The 21,955-nt window shown below is 36.8% G+C and overlaps 1 protein-coding gene and 1 pseudogene across 1 annotated transcript; both read left to right on the top strand.

Annotated features, from left to right (window-relative positions):
* Positions 1-344: 344 nt before the first annotated feature.
* LOC116126536 lies at positions 345-2,667 on the top strand (annotated as a pseudogene).
* A 15,985-nt stretch (positions 2,668-18,652) lies between these two features.
* On the top strand, positions 18,653-21,064 carry LOC116126537 (serine carboxypeptidase-like 35). Its single transcript, XM_031412222.1, is given in 7 exon segments — positions 18,653-19,019; positions 19,136-19,324; positions 19,574-19,662; positions 20,019-20,321; positions 20,375-20,511; positions 20,601-20,693; positions 20,802-21,064. Coding segments are annotated over 7 exon segments (1,437 nt in total). The 3' UTR covers positions 21,061-21,064.
* Positions 21,065-21,955: the final 891 nt, after the last annotated feature.

Genomic DNA, 21,955 nt, shown 5'->3' on the forward strand with positions numbered 1-21,955 from the left:
TTTCCAACCTAACACCACAAGCTCTAGTAAGCCCAACCTAAAATCATCTTTCACTGTGATTCATGTGAGATGTAAAAAAATCCCAACAAAAGGTGCATTAATTCTACAAGGAAAGAGTTGTACCTTAAAACCTACCTTATTCCTATATATTCTATTACAAGAATAAGATGGGTAGAATTTTCTAGTATAAGAATAAGTTAAAACCACTTTTTATATTTTATCCTGCCCTAACCAAATCTCTTCCATAATTAGAGGGCAGTGTAATCTCCTTTCTTCTCTATATAAATGCACTCTTTACTCTCATGTAGGGCATCTAAAACATCATCACTTAAGTGGAAGAAGCAATGGAGAGGCATTTGCTACTTTGCCTTCTAATAACCACTTTGGTGGCTTCCACCATGGCTGCCGATGAAGAAGCTCAACAAAGGGTCGCCGACAGAGTCACAAACTTGCCGGGACAACCACCGGGGAGCTTCCAGCACTATTCCGGCTATATTCAACTTCAAACTCAAAATGAAAAGGCAATGTTCTACTGGTTCTTTGAAGCTCAAACTGAACCTGCTGTTAAGCCCTTTGTAATTTGGTTGAAGGGGGACCTGGCTGCTCATCAGTGGCCTTTGGAGCTGCACAAGAAAGGACCATTTTTGGTACGAAGGCCAAGCTATTTTATAAATCGACTCACAACTCAATAAATACTCTTGGAATAAAGGTAATGACGATCTCGAATTTGCATCTCCTCTATATTTATCATTACCTTTTTTTTTTTTTTTTTTTTTCATTTCTAACCTTCGCTCTTATGTTAAAATGGAATTAGTTGAAATCTTCTATTCCTAGAGTCACCGGTGAGCGTAGGCTTTTATACACCAGCAACTCTAATGATTTACTTGAGATCGGTGATCAAGTTGTAGCCAATGACACTCTTGCATTTACTTGGATGGTTCAAAGGTTTCCCGACTTCAAATCCAATGATTTTTATATATCGGAGAGAGTTATGGTGGTATGGTTTTATTCACATTAATCTTTTTCGTATTATTTTATATTCATTATCACAAGATATTTTTGAATAATAATATAACTAAATTTGTTTTTTTTTCATTAAATTGTTATAGCCATGTGTAATACTCCTTTGTTTTTGGATATATAATGATAAAAATAAAAAGAAAATTATATGTTAATTTCGTATAATATCTTGATCATGTAGAAATAATTTTGCTTTCATCTCTATATTATTTAGGACACTATGCTCCTCAACTTGCTGATTTTTTTTGAAACAAACAAAGGAGCTACCCAAGAATCATGTATCAATCTCAAGGATTCATGGTAGTAACCCTTCCTATTATCTATACACAAAAAAACAAAGGGCGGATCCAGAAATTTTGTTAGGGTGAGCCAAAATAAAAATTAATTGCACATAATATTTTTGTCCATTAATATTTCTGTTAGGTTGGGTCAAAATCTAAAAATTGTACATATAATATTTTTTTTTTAAATTGAGGGTGAGCTCGCCCTGAAAGAACTACTTCTGTTACCTAATATAATATATTAACATTTCTTTCCTTCAACCTACTTAAAATTTGTTTTCTACACTCCACTAAATTGCTAATAATTGAAATTTAATGTTGATTGAAAAAAAAAAAAATCAGATGGGAAATGGTGATTAACGATCAAACAGATACCCTTGGGATGTGGATTATGCATGGAGTCACGGAATCATATCAGACAAACTCACAAAGCTTAAAGGCAGACTGTGAAGATTTTAAGCTCCTCATACAAGTAGTCGATGCAACGATCAACTCAAAGCTTTCTTCGATGCTTTTCCGGCATTGATATTAACATCTACTCCCTGTTTGCGTCCTTAACTTTTCTGCCACCACCAATTCTTCAAACCTTGAAGTAATTAAGTGAATATTAAAATTTAAGAGAATCATAAATTTGCAATATAAATATATATAAACGTGTTTAACTTAATTTAATTTAATTTAATATTTTGATTTTAGGACATACAATCAACGTTTGATCCATGTGTAAACAATTATGTAAGAAAGTATTTCAACCAAAAAGAGGTTCAAAGGGCACTTCATGCCAACGTGACCAATTTGCCCTATCCTTACACTCTATGCAGGTACATTTAATTTGTAAGATAAATACGAGACCCAAATTGTATCAATTTTTTTATTTTTCTCATATTGTTTTTCATGTAATTATTCAGTTCTCAGCTTACCAAATGGACCGACTCTCCGGCGACTGTGTTGCCGACCATTTCGAAGCTCTTAGACGCAGGAATGCGCATCTGGACCTATAGGTACCACATTTTCAAACATTAATACTCTTATAGTAATTTTTTTTAAGTAATTATTCAACCACGTCGATTGGTTTATCATAAAATTAATAAATGATTAATACTACAGTGGTGACGCGGATGCAAGAGTACCGGTGACGTCTACAAGATATAGTGTAAACAAATTAGGGTTACCAGTTATGGAAGAATGGAGACCGTGGTTTTACAAGCGTCAAGTAGCTGGGTGGGTGGAGACTTATGATAAAGGACTCACCTTGACCACCATACGCGGCGGAGGCCACCAAGCTGTATTGTCGGCACGAGATTGGTCACTTTCTCTGTTCACTAGTTTTCTCTCCAACACTAGCTTGCCATCTTCCAGTTTCTAATTTGCGTGCAGTAAAAAGTTTTGGATCTACTAATTTTTAACAATCATATTTGTCTCTATGACTATATGATATTATAAATCGTAATTATATTGCAATGAATGTCAAAATTAATAAAATTTTCTTTAGAGCACAATAAATAAAGCCACTGTAATCAAAGTTGAAAGATTACTAACTATTTGGGTGTTGGGCCGATCATTTTAAATGGGCCTTGTTCAACATGAAAGGATGAATCAGCTAGCCCAATCAAATTTATTTGGTTTGAATATCAATCATTTATAACATTATTAAAATTAAAATGTAATGAATTTTTCGAACATTGATTATACCAGATACGTAATCATAAAGTTTTTTATTTGACAATTGTTATACAATTAACTAGTATTTGGCAAGCAATCCAAGAAAATAACCCTGACTCCCTGAGTATTGGGGTAATTAAAAATCAAAGTAAAAACGTAATATCAATCTGACTCAGCCATGCTTGCTCATTTCACATTTTAGTGTCCCATGCATCACTTTCCAAAATTAAAGGCAAAATCAAGACTTTTGTTCCTTCAAACAAAATCTTCAAATATTTTGCTATTTATTTATTAAATATTTAAATATTTAATCAAACAACTTTTTTCCTGATTGCGTCTGCTTGGTGGGCTTTGATTCTATTTTTAAAAACAAATATATAATTTTTGTGTCTATAAAATTGAGTTGATTCACGTTGAGTTATCTGAGTTTTATATTTATTGTTTGATGTAGACTGTCAGCTTGATTCTTACTTTCTTAGTATTTTTTATCTTTTATTTATTTAATTAATTAAGAATACAAATTAGATTCTAATGACGTCACAGAAATGTATAAACAACTTGGTCTAAGTCAAACTCAGTGGCTAATAAGGTTGAGAATTAATATCCCATTAGAGATTCTTTTCTTAATAATATAGTTAAGGTGCCAGGTTGGTGGCCACGTGTTCCGAACTTTCTCAAACTTAAATCTCTAAATTCTAAAACCTTCTTGGCTGCTCTTTAATATTTTCTATGTTTAATTAATTATCAATCAAACCAATTTCTACGAACCCACAAATTAGGTTAATTCTAACTTTTTAGGGTCTTTTTATGACGTATCTAGAAGAGCTTATATCACTATTATTATTAGATAGTCAAAGAGGCTGACAATTAAAATTAAAAAATTATTTAATTTTTGTTTGTGCATAATATTTGTTGTACAATTATTTTGGATGATCAGATTCATGCCACTTGTCCTCTATACCATGTTAGGGTATGACAGAAAGGTTTGCCTCACGTGTTGCCCTCACAGGAAATGACTTCACTAACAAATTCATCAGTATTAAGCATGAATACGTATTCACACTTAAGTATGAGGAGGCTTGACTCAGATCTGTATTATGGAGGATTATGTCTGTAATTCACTCCGTAATAACCACTCCCAACCACTACCAAAAAGAGTATATAAAAAGGAGAAACCACCTTAGTTTTAGAGGAGCGATTATTCATACAAGAATAGGAAATCCACTTAGAGAGGGTTTAACATCGCTTTTACGTGTTTTTTTCTCTGTAATCACTTTGTGTATAAAGCAAATACAAAACAATAACATAGCAGCGAATTTAGGCTTGAATCGAACCATTTTAAAAATCGTCTCTGTTCTCTTATCACTTTTTCACTAAAATTTATTCCAAATTGGTTACTCTTAATCAAACACGCATCCTACCCAATCCCGTCGTGGTCGATTGGGTATCTTCGACTGTTGTGTTTTTAAGTAACAACAATATTAATGTTAGACTTGTCTACACATAATATTAAGCTTAGGATATATAAAGATAGAAAAAAAAAAAAAAAAAAAACACAAGGGATTGACCTGGTGGTTAAAGAGGTTTGCTTCCTTCCTTGAGTTCTTGAGTTCAAACCTTAGGGTCATCTATCATAATAACATTATGGTTTACTTGGTCATTTGAGTTTATAGTCTATTTAATATACTCTAAAGATTAATTAATATGTGCACAAACTAGGTTGAATATCTCAATTATTAAAATAATAATAATAATTATGGTTACTTTTATCCTGCTATTCAAAATCACTATACGCGGCGTTGAATTAAAAGATTCCATTGTGAGTTCCAAAATATACACACACTTGACACTACTCCATAGCTTCACCAACCGCCACCCCCATTCAATAAAATCTCAGTCAATTTTTTACTTCTCTTGTCGGAATCTATATTTGACCAAGTAAAATTATGAAGCTTCTGTTGCCAGCTCGGACTGGGTCCCTCCCTCCCGCAACCCACGCCAGCTTACTTACTCCTGCAAAGCACGTATCACCCCGCCACGTGTCCTTCCTCCCCAAGATTCCTGTGGATTCCTTCGACGTCAGACCGTTTTTATTGAAGTGAGGAAACTAATCAGAATCTTCTCCATTGCGGTTCTTACAGTTATTGACAAATTAATTGAGTAAACGCGAATAAATTAATTTAGGTGGTGTGTTCCCATTTCAACCACCAAGAGAATTTAACCAGTTAAGCACGTTTCCTCCAACATAAATATGGAACACTGAGACGGCTTAGTTAAAGCCCCTCTCTTTTATCTGGCTTGATCTCGTTCTTGATCTCGTTCTTGCTCTCTGCAATTTCTTTGCAAAATTTGTTCATTAGTTATTATCATATTATTATCATTTCTTAATCCCTCTCTCTCTCTCTTCTCTCTGGCTCCATATTTTGGCAGAGCTTTAGAATCGTACAAAACTTTATACGAAGGCTAAGTAACATTTGCGTGTCGCTCTTTTTCAGACCATAGAAAAGATGGACCCTGCAGCGACCTGATCAGGCAAGAGGACGATCTCATCGGCACAGGACGCCCTAGTGGGTCTCTCGCAAGAAATTCTGTCAATGGCCACTCAAGAGAAAATGCAGAAAGTGGAAGACCAATACGCACTTAGCGCAAACGTCTACCAATATAGGTCGCACACAGCTCGGAATCCACTAGAGGGAATGGCTGCGATCTCCGAGAATATATTTAAATGCGGAGCACTGATTCCCTTCCATCCTTTCATAAGGTTAGTCCTTGATTACTTCGGGGTTGCGCCTCTACAGTTGACACCGAACACGTATATGATAGCCGTGGCTATGTATATCGCGTGTCGCGAGAACGATCTCGGCGAACTGACTACGCTATAGCTCGCCTGCTTGTATTATTTAAAAAAGAGCAAGGACAAGGACTCTTATTACCTCTTGAAGTGAACCACGATCAAGGGAGGAATATTCAATTACCCCAGCAACGTCGGGGCATATGACACGAAGTTTTTCTTTTTCAATTACGATGGTATTTGCCATTTTAGGGAGCCAAGTAGGTTATCCCTTCTTTTACTTGGCGAGTTTTTCCTTTTCTTTTAGCCTTCGCTAACGAACTATTTCGTGTCTTCGCAGGAAACAGGACGACCAGGTTGACAGATCTCACCAACTTCACTCGGATAATAGCTTTCGGTCTTCTGCCCGATCAGTGTCGTGACGCAAAACTACTCGTGACGACCACAAACTTGAGGAAGTATGACTTTTTTAATCCCAAGACAACCTTGGAATACTTACCGCGTAAGTGTCCGTAGCCTTAGTCAATCTTATTTTTTGCATGTAGCGAACTTCTTACTAATGATATCTGCATGCAGCGACCATGCCACCCAAGGTACCCAAGTCGCTGCGAGCCAGGGGGTTCACCTTTCCTAGAGTCGGAGCCAAGGGACCAGTCGAGGCAGGTCCCAGTGGCACCCCCCTCGAAGGGACTGTAGTGAGGGCGCCAACTCCCGCCGACCAGCAAGTGGACGCTCCCCAGCTTGTGGCTGTTCGGCCTAAGCATAAGACTGTGGCCCAGAAGACCAAGAAGAGGAAGCAGTTAACAACCGAAAGGTCAGAGTCTGAGCCGGAGGGCTTGGGCGTGCAGCTTGGGAGGTCGCAACCTTACCAGGCTTTTCGCTCCGGAGGTCTTCCCAAGTGTGCAACTGGAATTTTGCTTGCCCCCGAGGGTCTGTGCAGGGAGCAAGGCCAGATTGCAGCTCCTGGGAGGAGAGCGGGCAAGGAGACGATAGGCGAGATGCCGCCTGCTACGGGAGCTAGTATGCCTGTGTTGGACTCCATGGGGCAATTCCTAGAGGACCTGCAGTCGGTGATGTTCCCCCTGCTAAAGCACCAGCTCGCCGAGACTTTTGCACAGTTCGTGGCCTCCAACCCCGTGGACCTGATGACCATGGCATTCCAGCTGCAAACTCAAGTAAGAGGGTTTGTCCTCATCGAGGACTTTTCATATTTCCTTTGTTTTTTTGACAAAATGGAACTTAACCCCCTGTTTCCTTTGCTATGCAGTCTTTGCTCGCTATGCACCTGGCCCAGCAGAAGACTCAACAAGAAGCCGCTGGGGGGCTCGTCGAGCTGAAAGAGGAGAACGCGAAGCTGAAGCAGTACTTAGAAGCTGCGCAGATGGAGTTGAACTTGTCCACCATTAAGGTGAACTAGTACCTATCAGAGAGGAATGCTGCTCTCCGCACGGTGAACTTCCAGAAGGCCGAGCTCGAGAAGAAGGGAGAGAAGGTCAAAGAGCTCCAACGGACAGTGGCCAAGCTTACCAAGGAGGCTGGCGAGAAAGAGTTAGAGATGAAAGCGAACTCCAAGCGGGCTTTGCAAGCAGAAGAGGAAAGGGCGCAGTTGTGGGAAACCATCGAAAAGCATAAGGGGGCATTTGAGGCTGACCTCGAATTGTCCCGGGGGCGCGTTGCTTCGTTAACCGAAGAGATAAAACGACAAAAATTGGAAATTGAGAGGAAAGCTGCTTACCGGTCTATTCAGTCCATCTATGCCCCGCGACCTAGGAATCCGAACATGGACCTCACCAATCTCCCTGTTGACTACCAAAGGAACCTTGCTTCCATGGCGAGGGCCAACAACGAGCAGGAAAGTCAAGAGTTTCATCCGGGAGATGACCATTCGGAGGAGTATGTCCCGGAGGAATATGTCCTGGAGGAGCCGGCAACTGACCTGATAGTCGGCAACCAACCCGAAGACACTGAGGTCACACATCTGTATTTCAGATTTGACTTAAATAAATAAATAAAAAGATTGTTTCTTGAACCATTTGTGAATACTTATAATTTTTTGTGTTCCACAAACGTTACACATGTGGATATAAGGTCATTCGCTAACTATTTGTGATAGCATTTATAGATTTTGCACTAGACAAATGTTACACATGCGAACAGAACGGAAAACAAATGCGATGAATAATATTACATAAGAGCGATCTTATTTACAAAGCTCAAAAGAAATCTTTACAAGGAAATTAAAAACAAGCGACTTCGGAATTACTGATAATAGGGGCGAAGATGTTCAGCATTCCAAGCTTGCGGTACCTCGGAACTGTTGAGTCTTTTGAGGTGATAAGTCCCTGACCATATCACCTTAGCGATGCGATATGGGTCTTTCCAGTTTGGCCCTAATACTCCCGCACTTGGTTCTCTTGTACCGAGAAGGACTTCTTTTAGAACCAGGTTGTCGACCTGGAAGTCTCTTCTCTTGACTTTAGAGTCGAAGAAACTTTTCGCGCGCTATTGATATGCTATCTTTAGCGGAGCCTTGCCGCGACGTTCTTCAACTAAGTCCAGACTTGCACGCATAAGTGCTTCATTGTCCTTCTCATTGAATAGGTCTCTCCAAAGTGAGCTAGTCCCTACTTCCACTGGGATCATTGCCTCACAACCATATGCTAGCGAGAAAGGTGTTTCTAAAGTAGAGGTTCTTGGAGTTGTCCTGTATGCCCATAAGACTTCGGGGAGGTCATCGACCCAATTACCCGTGGCAGCGCCAAGCTTAGCTTTTAGAGTATGCTTGATGGTTTTGTTAACAGTTTCAACCTAACCATTGGCTTACGATCTTGCAACCAAGGAAAACTTTTTATGTATCCCCAACTCGTCGCAAAACTGCTTAAATCCTTATTGTCGAACTGTTTCCCATTATCAGAGATGAAGGTATAAAGAATTCTGAAGTGGCACACTATATTTTTGAAGACAAAGTTCTTGAACTTCTTGGTAGTGATCACGACCAGTGGTTCGACTTCGGCCCACTTGGTGAAATAATCCACCACAACCACTGTATACTTGACCCCTCCCTTTCTGACTGGCATGGTTCCAATGAGATCAATTCCCTACATGGAGAATGACCAGGGACTAGTCATTGTTATCAGCTAGTGGGAAGGAGCTCACGGTACATTCACGAATCGCTGACATTTGTCACATTTTTTTACAAAGTTGAAGGTGTCTTCTTGGAGTAGGGGCCAATAGTACCCTTGACGAACAACTTTGTTAGCGAGGGATCGCGCAGCAGTGTGGTTACCGCAGATCCCTTCATGTATCTTCCTCATGATATAGCTGTTTCTTCGTCGGTTACACATCAGAGGAGAGGGGAGCTAAACCCTCGCTTGTACAATTGATCTCCTATAAGTGTGTAACGAGCAGCTCTAGTTCGGAGGGTTCTTGCCTCAACCTTGTCGTTGGGCAAGGTCCCATCCCGGAGATACTGAATGATTGGAGTCATCTAGGAAATTGATTCTATCGCATTCACGGCTTGTTCGGCTGATTTGATGCTAGGGATCTCTATGTATTGAACAAGAATACTTTCTGGTGCATCTAAGTCTAGCGACGAGGCTATTCTTGCCAAGGCATCTGGAAAAGAATCACTATCTCTAGGAATCTGTCTGATCGCGAAGTGCTTGAAAGACTCGAGTTCGGCCTTAGCCTTCTGCAGATAATTGATCATGTTTTCTTCCTTGGCTTGATATTCCCCCAAAATCTGGTTAACGACCAGTATGGAGTCGTTGTGGACACTGATCACAGTTGACCCAATTTCTTTTGCCAATCGTAGACTAGCGAGCAATGCTTCGTACTTGGCTTCATTATTGGTTGCTTTGAACCCAAATCGAAGAATACCGTGGATGCGAGTCCCTCCGGGACTAAGGAAGGCCTACCCTGGCCCTCCTTCTGTTCGAGGATCCATCAACATAAAGGCTCCAGGTTGATAGATTCTGAATGGTTTCCTGGGTGACTTTGCTGACATGCTGCTTAGATTCCTTAACTGGTTGGTATGAGAATTCTGAAATGAAATCAGCAACAATTTGCCCTTTAATGGTTGTTTTCGGTCTGTACTACAGATCTAACTGACTTAGTTCTATCACCTACTTGAGTAACTTACCTGAAGCTTTTGGTTTCTAAAGGACCTGTTTGAGCAGATAGTTGGTCAATACATGGATTGTGTAGACATGTAGATAAGGTCGCAACTTCCTGGAGGCGATCAGCAGAGCATAAGCTGGCTAGAGCCGTGCGATGGCATTGAGTGGTTTGGGAAATTTTTCCAACCTCCACGGTGGTACGAACCGACCCGCAGACGATGGGAATCCCCTACACGATGACGATCGAAATCGTCATTTTGGCAATAATGAGAATTTCCTTGCCTTGCACTTTTGTGGGAGTGTTCGTGCAATGTGGCATGGGACAGTTGATGCCGCGACATGTCACTGAGTCGCAATGCCACAGGTATTCTACTCGAGGTGTGATCGGTGTTTGCTAGCCCCTATGAGCCTTTGGGTCCGTTGAGCGCCACTTGCTTCCCCTTTCTCTGACGCGCTACAGTGCGCAGCATAGGCTTTCGGCCTCTTCTGCACTTTCACGCAACTTGCAGACGTCTTTGGCGGTGGCACCGCCTCATTGGATTCAACTGGCGTGACCTGATTCGATCGGTCAAGCGTTTGGCTGACTGTTTGGAGGGTGTTATTGAATCTCTCCAGATAGCTCATGACGGCTAGGTCAAGCCGCAAACTTGAAGGAATATCCCCCATGATATTCTGCTGGACTGATGGCACTTTGGGAGAAGTGTCATCCTATACTTGGGGGATCTCTTTATTGCCATAGTTGGTTCGCTCAGATTCAAAGCCGCGAACCATTTGCTGTGGTGGGACTGACTAGTCAGAGATTTCTCTGATGAAGAGCAGGTACTAAATCAGGCCCTCATTCTAGTGTCAAACGGTTGATACTTGATTTTGACACCAACTATTCGCACGTGTGAAATGCTAAAGAGACTTAGAGATCACACGCGAGATGAGAGTATTGAACTTAATAAAGGGTGAAAGACAATGTTTAAAGTGGTTCGGATGCTCAAAAGAGAATCCTACATCCACTAATATTGTATTAATAAGAGAATAAGATCAATTCGCGTTCAGTGAACTGATATACAAATTAGAGAGAATACAAGTGAGAGAGAGAGTAAACTATTTCAGAGTGAAAATTAGCCAATCCTGCAAATGAGAGGGAATGCCTCTATTTGTAGTGGGATGAACCAAGATAATGATTACTAAATCTGTAAGTGGGTGGGGTATCGTGCAAATCATTCTCTGCGTCTCATTATTCACCTGCCCGAATGATTTTCTTGTCTTATGCAAGGTTTAGACATGTGGACAATCTTCCCAGCCATTTACTAACTTGACACTTACCCACTGCATTGACAAGGACATGCCGCTTATGTCATCGCACGATGTGCTTGCGTCTTAGCGATCGCAGATCATTTCCAAGCTTTAACCACTCCATGTTGACAAAGTTCTATGTCAGTCCTACTTTTTTAGACATAACAGGAAGTATTGTAAATAATATGATGCTAATTATTTATAAATGAAATTGGCTTTAAGATGTCACCAAGGGTCCAAGAGGCAACATTACATCACCAATAAATGTTTTTGTTAATGCCTCGACCAAGTGACACTTAGAAATGAAATAAAAATTATTTATTTATTTTATTGTATACTTTTCAAACAATTTTATGAAGTATTTTTGTTCTGTGATGTAAGTAGAATAACAGTGTCAATCACACGTGGGAACCATTGTGGCTGTTATTTCTTAAAACAAGTAGGTCCCTACGGTCCCATAACCTGGCACGTGGGTCCACGTATTTGGCTGCTATAATTTAAACACAGCATCCGTCACGGACCGACGACCACACAGCTGTGATTGAAAGCGACGACACGTCTCTAAACACGTCCAGCACTTACGTGGCGGGCCCCGCTCCAAACGTGGCCATATCAGCTCCGATTCAGTCACAGGTGTCGTCACGCACTTTGGCCGCAAAATCTTCAAGCCACGTGTCCTTCCTCCCCAAGATTCCTGTGGACCCCTCGACGTTAGACCGTTTTTATTAAACTAATCAGAAGCTTCTCCCTTTCCGGTTCTTTTAGTTATTGACAAATTAAATTCACAAAACCCACATCTTCACGCGCTCCCTCTATTTTCATCCATCCACTCGCCCATCCCGTGGCAGGTAACTAATTCGCTGTCACAGAAGGCGTGAGTAAACGCTAATAAATTAATTTAGGTGGTGTGTTCCCGATTCAACAACCGAGAGTTTACCCTGTACGGCACGTTTCGTCAAACCCGAAACTCTATAAATATCGGTGGTGATGTGACTGTAGCAAATCAGATAAGAAAGAGAAGAAAGAGAAGAAAAAAGATACGAAGAAAGGAGAGAATGACAGGCGTGTGGTGGAGATCGAAGAGCCTTGCGATCATGGGGCTCTTGTTTTAAGACAGGTATGTCAAATTTTTTTTTTTTTTTTTAATTAAATCCTTTGCGACAGCGAGTATTAAATTTAAAAGTAGTGTATTATTGTGTGTGGTCAATTATAATTGAAACCCTTTACTGACCTGTAGACACGAATTATCTGATTTGTGAAAATGACTACATGATGAAGGCATGGAGAATTTCGTGATGTTGATTGTCTGTTCCCTTCTATGTATCTTAATTAAGTGTTTATCACTGCCATCTGCTAGTTGCCTGATATTATTATGGTATGAAAGTGAATTTAATTTTTTTAATTTTATTGTTAGGTGTGTGTCTTGAATTTCAGTTGAAGTAGCGAATAAGCGAATTGGAGAAGGTTTTGAACTATATACATAATACAGTCGCACAATTCCCTTTCAGGGTATAATGCGGGATGCCTTTTTTTTAGTTTTTTTTTTTTTTTAGTTTTTAAGTTTGGTTCCTTTGTGCTGAAACTAGACTCCGGTGAATTATTGATCAGATTTTCTTCTTGTTATGCTTGTCTCACTAATACATCTTCAATGCAGTTCTAGGTCATTCAATGATTGCATTTGGGAGAATATAATTTTATACCATTAATTCCTGAATTAGTAAACAACATTGTGTTTTACCAGTCTCCTGGCTAACAATTTATTGGATTGTTGACTCATAATCAAAGTCCAGGGATTCTGAGTATTGCAGATGACAGAAAGAAAAAGATTATATGAATGGAAAGGCATGCATTTACTTTTTCAGTTGGAAGGATATGCTTCCTAGTGGTTTACAATACGAGGTCCTGTTGATATCAGTGAATTATGAACGGTTGATGAGGTTCACCACATTTTTATTTATCGTTATCTAACTGTTTTTAAAGACCTTGTATCAGAGTCTACATAGGTTCGCATTTAATTTCCCAGATTATTTCATTATCCACATTAATTTCTTAAATTAAAGCCACATCATTTGAGAAGTATAGTACTATTCATTCTAAGTGTTAGTGATTCAAATGCATCCTTTGTTTACTTGATTATACCCCTATTATTGAAGGAAAATAAATCATATCATTCTTATTTTCGTAAACACGCAAATCCAATCCTTATGAACTTATAAAGCCTTTATGCCTTTATTATTTTGCACTAAAAGCTTATATGTTCTTTTACTTGAGTGTTCCCGATGTTCTGAGGCTCTAATGTTCTATTTTCTTGTCGAGGAAGGCTTTTTCAAAAAGACCTGGAGTTGTTAGAAACATCAGGGGCAAGCACAAGGAACTGTCTCCTCAAGATGCAGCAATAATGATTCAGATGACTTTCAGAGCTTATCTGATTCGAAGATCTCAGGCTCTTCGTGCTCTTAGAGATCTGGCTTTTGCAAAGATGAAGTTGAAGGAGATTAGAGCATTGTTCAACAACTTCTCCTACCGTCGTCAAGTGGCTCGTGATGCAGAAGAGCGACAAAGGTTCTCAGAGAAAATTATGGTCCTACTCCTCACTGTTGATGCCATTGAGGTAAGTTTACTTGTATTTCAGAAAGCTGCTTTACTTTTTTACTTCTATTTGGTGATTTACCTTTCATGCATACATAGTTGGGTATATGGTCTGCAATAACGGTTGTTGCTCTGGTAATTCTTAATGTTGTTAACCATAGTTCCTTCTTTTTTTTTTTTTTTTTTTTTGATTTTGACAATCTTATCTAGAAGCAAGCTTCTATATGAGATGTTTTTATTTGAGTTTGATTAATGTGTGTTCTTGGAAAATTAATTATTTGTATATATTAGGTAGTTTATTTTAAGTTAATTAGCCAACTAAAATGGTGTATTTACTCTCATTTGGTATATGTGTAAGCATGTAGCTTATGCTGACAATTCAGGGATGATACAGGAATCTGTCACTGAATTAGTTTGTCTTGCCCATTTTCCTTTGTATAATAGGAAATAAGTGCACTAAAAATGCATTCAGTAGTGTTGAACTTTGCATATGTGGTTGGTCTGCCTTTCGCTTGTATCTTTCACCCTTTCCTACAGTGCTGAAGGTTGCCAACTCTCATACCCCTTATTAACATGTTTTTTTTTCTCAATAAAGTGTCAATGGGGGTGGACTCAAAACTTGAATTAGAAGTTTCTTAAGCACAACACTTTGATATGGTTGCTAGATTTATAGGCAGTGGCTTTTAGCACTAAAACTCTGGGTATGTTTGGGACTTGGGAGTCCGGATTGGACAGGACTAGGCTTATTTCTTGTCTACCCACCTTAAAACATGTGCTGGCATGACCCACTTCAAAAGTAGCCCGGCATGGGTTCGTGCCAAAGCCCACAATAATGCGGGCCATAAAAAAAAGGCACGTGGGCCGGCACGGCACGACTTGCTAAAAAAAGTACATATAAAAAAAATTAATCGTTAATAACGAATATTATTTAAAATAGTGGGGTAACGACGGTTTTAAATAACCGTTACCCCCCTACACAGGGGGGTAATGGTTAGTTTAAATTTTAAGGGAGTAACAATTATTTTTAAATAACCCTTACCTTCATAAGGGGTAACGCTTATTTTAAATTAGTCATTACGCAAGGAATAATACTATGTGCACTAACCATTTGTACTAATCCAAGTACTAATATTGAAAATTTGAAATTTTCCAAAAAACTTAAAAAAAAAATTTCAAATTTTTAATGTTTGTACTTGGATTAGTACTAATTAGTTAGTGCACATAGCATTACTCTTACGCAAGGGGGGTAGTGGGTATTTCATTTTTTTTTTTTTTATTTCCCATTTATTCATACTTCAATTCCAGTCTTCATTAAGTGTGTGGGCTGGCCTGTGTGCTAGGCCCACAACACAACATGCTATATATCGAGTCGTGTTGTGGGCCTTTAGATTTGGCGGGCTAGCAAGACATGACAAGGCATGAATTTCTGTGGGTCTTGGCATCGCACGACCCATGGCACAAATTTTTGTGGATCTTGGCATGCATGACCAATGACATGACAGGCCTAGACACGACACGGTACGGCCCACTGTCAACTCTAGTTGGGACACAGGGTTGGATTAGAGTTGACAGTGGGTGATGTCGTGTCGTGCCTAAAAATGCAAGGTATGTCGTGCCATGGGCCGTGTTGTGGCCTGTGCATGCAGGACAACTTGCCTGTTTAATGAAGACTAGAATTGTAGTGTGAAAAAATAAAAGAAATTTAACAGTTATTAACGATTAATGACTAACTTTTTTTGTACTTTTTTTAGCGGGCTGTGTCGTGTCGTGTCGGCCTTGCGTCTTTTTTTTAAGGCCCTGGCACGATACAAAAATTTTCGTATCATGTCAACCCATGTTGGGCTACTTGTAAGGCGGATTGAATCAATTGTTTAACAGTAATACTACACTTACCGACTTTTCCCTACTGATTTTCTATCCAGACTGACGTGGCATGTGCCTCTCATCTGCCCCATCAATCCACATCAAATCTGCCTCAATAATTTCATGCCACGTCAGTCTGGATAGAAAATCGGTAGGGAAAAATCGGTAAGTTTAGTATTATTGATTGTTTAAAAAATATGTCAAACAATAAATTAGTCCAATCGCATGTTGGGTTACTCTTTTAGGGGAATGGGACGAGACTTAGTCCCGTTCTCCTTGTTGGAAGTTGACAGTCTTTTTTTTTTTCCTTTTACATTTTATGTAATGTATATTAAGTAAATTAATGTTAATGTTTTATTTTATTGCTAAAATGTTATTAATAATATCATATTGTTCTTATATAATGATCTATTCTTAAATAATTTATATATTTAAAAGAATAATATTAGTAGAAATTTTTTAATAAATTTTGTATACTTAATTTAACTTTACTATCCAAAAATAGAAATACTATATTCAATAATACTAAAATTTTTATTCGTGCGATGGAAATAATGATCTAAAATGATAAATTGTTAATTAATATATTTTCCATTTAAGTTTGTTAAAGAATATAATAATTGTTAGTATACATTACTTAAGATTATTATTATTAAAAGTAAGATGATAGAATTGCGATGATTAATACCAATAGAATAGAATTATTATTATTATTTGAATAAAATTATATATTCATTACTTTATTTTATTAATATTCTTAAGTAGAATTTTCAATTTTAAGTCATAACATAAATATAAATATTGTTAACTATGTAATGTTAATTTAATTTAATATATAATTATAACTGAGAAATTATTTACTCACATTATAAATAGAATGTTACAGAGAATTTTAATAATTGAAAAATAAAATATTAAATTAGTTTTAAAGATTTTTAATTAATTTTTTGATATATACGTTTTTATCCAGTTCCATGTTATGCCAAATATAACATGGTTCAGTTTATTTCAATCTGGAGAAGTAAAACCTAGACTAACCCTAACTATCAAACACAATCCTAGTGGCATATCATTTGCCTATTGCAGGTGTGGTTTTTAACACTGTTTTCTGCATTATTGAAATGAAGCATTAGTCTATATTGCTTTTCCATCTGATATTCTGATTCTTCGCAATGTTAGGGAGCTGATCTGATGGTGCGAGCTGCAAAGAGGTCAATGGTGGACGAGCTTGAAGCAATGCTCGAAGTGGTGGATCCTCAGCCAGCGGGAAGATCTCTTTATGGGTCCGAAATCTTACAACTTACAAGCATTCCCGAGAAGTTCAATAGTATCAAATCGATGTTTACAATTCTTATTGGATTGTATGATCTTCTTTAGGTTTTACGGCCAATGGGCTTATACCCATTTTTTTAATTCAATCCAATGCTGAAATTAGAAAAAATAAGAAATAATAAAAAGTTAAGAGTATGTTCATTAATATCTCATCTTTTACGTACGAATTAGCATAAATTTGTAAGTTATATTTGAACGACCAAAATTAATCTTAATATGCTTGATTTCAAAGGTTTTTGGAATATGTCCTACATGCAAGATTTTTTTTTTTTTTTTTTTTTTTTAATGACAAACATGTTTTTTATTCATGATAAATCATACAATGTATTAAATCGTTTGATAACTTAATCATCATAATGTGTAAGGCTCCTAAACTTCGATCGTTGTGAAGAACTATTTATATGAAGTGTTCATATATAGGAGATATATTTTTTTATAAGTCCAAAACTTGTTCACAACCTTAAATAAAGTTGGACACTTTATTTAGTTAAAGGTTATTGTGTTGTATGCCTTAATGGGGAATGACGAGTCTCGAGTTATTGAAGTGGAAGGCTTTAGGCCAAAGATACTTGTGCATCTAGAATGTATTGAATAGACCATGTGAATTTTATGTTTAGTATAAATACTACAACTAAACATAAATTTCACACTCTAGCAATTAAGGACGTGTCTATCTAAATCCTAAGTAGATAGAGTAACTCTTGTTTAAAGTATGTTTTATTTGATTAGAATAAAAGTTATTTGATTAGAATAAAAGGTGAGACCAGATCTATATGGTCCATACCTTGATTAGTTGGAAGAATGTACTCATAAGCGTTAAGAACTCTAATCCAAAAATGTTGAATTCATGACACCTAAGTGAGATAAAATATCACCTTGAGGATTTTTTAAGGACTTTCGGATAATAATTTTGGCCAAGTATTAGATGATTATATTCATCAAACTGAGATTGTGTTTATATTTGTATGAACTGTGACAATCTTAATTGTCCATTAGATGAAAAATGGTCTCAACAGATTAAGATGTAAATGAAAGGGTAAACGGTGAATTCTCCCAACTTCAACTATTGATATTCAATGAGGACACACATGCTATTAATTGCCGTATAGATAGGATTTTAATGTACAATTAATCAAATTGATTTAACAAAGCTTTCTTGATAGAGTATTAAATTAAAGAGTTCAATTTTGGGTTTTTAGTGGAATAGCCTAGAATTAATAGATCAAGGCTCATTGTACTTAAGAGATAAATAGATAATAAACTTGTTCGTCGGAGTTTTAATTAAATATGTTCATATTAGTTAATTTCTTGTGTAACTCTATTTTAATTCCTAAATTAAAAATATAATTGGAGTTATAAAGTTTCCAACCTAACACCACAAGTTCTAGTAAGCCCAACCTAAAATCAAGTATCTTTCACTGTGATTCATGTGAGATGTAAAAGAATCCCAAGAAAAGGTGCGTTAACTCTACAAGGAAAGAGCTGTACCTTAAAACCTACCTTATTCCTATATATTCTATTAAAAGAATAAGATGGGTAGAATTTTCTAGTATAAGAATAAGTTAAAACCACTTTTTATATTTTATCCTGCCCTAACCAAATCTCTTCCATAATTAGAGGGCAGTGTAATCTCCTTTCTTCTCTATATAAATGCACTCTTTACTCTCATGTAGGGCATCTAAAACATCATCACTTAAGTGTAAGAAGCAATGGAGAGGCATTTGCTACTTTGCCTTCTAATAACCACTTTGGTGGCTTCCACCATGGCTGCCGATGAAGAAGCTCAACAAAGGGCCGCCGACAAAGTCACAAACTTGCCGGGACAACCACCGGGGAGATTTGAGCACTATTCTGGCTATATTCAACTTCAAACTCCAAATGAAAAGGCAATGTTCTACTGGTTCTTTGAAGCTCAAACTGAACCTGCTCTTAAGCCTCTTGTAATTTGGCTAAATGGGGGACCTGGCTGCTCATCAGTGGCCTTTGGAGCTGCACAAGAAATCGGACCATTTTTGGTACGAAGGCCAAGCTATTTTATAAATCGACTCACATTCAATAATTACTCTTGGAATCAAGGTAATGACGATCTCGAATTTGCCATCTTCCTCTATATTTATCATTACCTTTTTTTTTGTTTTTTTTTTTTTTTTTCATATTCTAACCTTCGCTTCTTATTGTTAAAATTGAATTAGTTGCAAATCTTCTATTCCTGGAGTCACCGGTGAGCGTAGGCTTTTCATACACCAACAACTCTAATGATTTACTTGAGATCGGTGATCAAGTTGTAGCCAATGACACTCTTGCATTTTTACTTGGATGGTTCAAAAGGTTTCCCGACTTCAAATCCAATGATTTTTATATCATCGGAGAGAGTTATGGTGGTATGGTTTTATTCACATTAATCTTTTTCGTATTATTTATATTTTCATTATCACAAGATATTTTTGAAATAATAATATTACTAAATTTGTTTTTTTTTTTCATATAAATTGTTATAGCCCATGTGTAATACTCCTTTGTTTTTGGAATATATAATGATAAAAATAAAAAAGAAAATTATATGTTAATTTCGTTTATAATATCTTGATCATGTAGAAATAATTTTTGCTTTCATTCTCTATATTATTTAGGACACTATGCTCCTCAACTTGCTGATCTTATTTTTGAAACAAACAAAGGAGCTACCCAAGACTCGTTTATCAATCTCAAAGGATTCATGGTAAGTAACCCTTACTATTATCTATACACAAAAAAACAAAGGGTGGATCCATAAATTTCTGTTAGGGTGAGCCAAAATAAAAATTAATTGCACATTAATATTTTTGTCCATTAATATTTCTGTTAGGTTGGGTCAAAATCTAAAAATTGTACATATTAATATTTTTTTTTTTTTTTAAATTTGAGGGTGGGCTCGCCCTGAAAGAAACTACTTCTGTTACCTAATTATTACATTATTAACATTTATCTTCTCTTCAACCAACTTAAATTTTTTTTCTACACTCCACATAAATTTGTTAATTTATACATAAATTGCTAATAATTGAAATTTAATGTTGATTGAAAAAAAAAAATCAGATGGGAAATGCTGTGATTAACGATCAAACAGATACCCTTGGGATTGTGGATTATGCATGGAGTCACGGAATCATATCAGACAAACTCTACCAAAGCTTAAAGGCAGACTGTGAAGATTTTAAGCTTCCTCATACAAGTAGTCGATGCAACGATCAACTCAAAGCTTTCTTCGATGCTTTTTCCGGCATTGATATATTCAACATATACTCTCCTGTTTGCGTCCTTAACTTTTCTGCCACCACCAATTCTTCAAACCTTGAAGTAATTAAGTGAATTACACTTTAAGAGAATCATAAATTTGCAGTATAATATATATATATAAACATGTTTAACTTAATTTAATATTTTGATTTTAGGACTATCAATTTGAGATACCATCAACGTTTGATCCATGTGTAAACAATTATGTAAGAAAGTATTTCAACCAAAAAGAGGTTCAAAGGGCACTTCATGCCAACGTGACCAATTTGCCCTATCCTTACACTTTATGCAGGTACATTTAGTTTGTAAGATAAATACGAGACTCAAATGGTATCAATTTTTTTTAATTTTTCTCATATTGTTTTTCATGTAATTATTCAGTTCTCAGCTTACCAAATGGATTGACTCTCCGACGACTGTGTTGTCGACCATTTCGAAGCTCTTAGACGCAGGAATGCGCATCTGGACCTATAGGTACCACATTTTCAAACATTAATACTCTTATAGTAATTTTTTTTTTAAGTAATTATTCAACCTTGTCGATTGGTTTATCATAAAATTAATAAATTATTAATACTACAGTGGTGACGCGGATGCAAGAGTACCGGTGACATCTACAAGATATAGTGTAAACAAATTAGGGTTACCAGTTATGGAAGAATGGAGACCGTGGTTTTACAAGCGTCAAGTAGCTGGGTGGGTGGAGACTTATGATAAAGGACTCATCTTGACCACCATACGCGGTGGAGGGCACCAAGCTGTATTGTCGGCACGAGATTGGTCACTTTCTCTGTTCACCCATTTTCTCTCCAACACTAGCTTGCCATCTTCCAGTTTCTAATTTGCGTGCAGTAAAAAGTTTTAGATCTACTAATTTTTAACAATCATATTTGTCTCTATGACTATATGATATTATAAATCATAATTATATTGCAATGAATATTAAAATTAATAAAATTTTCTTTAGAGCACAATAAATAAAGCCACTGTAATCAAAGTTGAGAGATTACCAACTATTTGGGTGTTGGGCCGATCATTTTAAATGGGCCTTGTTCAACAAGAAAGGATGAATCAGCTAGCCCAGTCAAATTTATTTGGCTTTAATATCAATCATTTATAACTTGTCTTTAAGTTATTATTAAAATTAAAATGTAATGAATTTTTCAAACATTGATTATACCAAATACGTAATCATAAAGTTTTTTATTTGACAATGGCCATACAATTAACTAGTCGTCGGCAAGCAATCCAAGAAAACAACCCTTAGTATTGGGGTAATTAAAAATCAAAGTCGAAACGTATATAGGATTTTTAAAATAGTATTTAAAAAAAAAAGTAAAGTTGGATTATCTTTACGGGAAAGATAAATTAATCTTTTCAGAGTTAACTAAAGTAGAATAAAATTTTAAGAATGTTAAAGCAAATACATTTTTGTATTTTTAAAATATGATAGTGGAATAGGATAGGGTAATAATAATAAATCAAATATAGATCTAACTCAACCATGCTTGCTCATGTCACATTTTGGTGTCTCATGCATCACCTTCCAAAGTTAGAGGCAAAATCAAGACTTCTGTTCCTTCAAACAAAATCTTGAAATATTTTGCTATTTATTTATTAAATATTTAAATATTTAATCAAACAACTTTTTTCCTAATTGCGTCTGTTGGGCTTTGATTCTATGTTTAAAAACAAATAAATAATTTTTGTGTCCATAGAATTGAGTTGATTCACGT

The sequence above is a fragment of the Pistacia vera genome, unplaced genomic scaffold (genome assembly GCF_008641045.1).
Source record: "Pistacia vera cultivar Batoury unplaced genomic scaffold, PisVer_v2 Contig180, whole genome shotgun sequence".
NCBI lineage: Eukaryota > Viridiplantae > Streptophyta > Magnoliopsida > Sapindales > Anacardiaceae > Pistacia > Pistacia vera.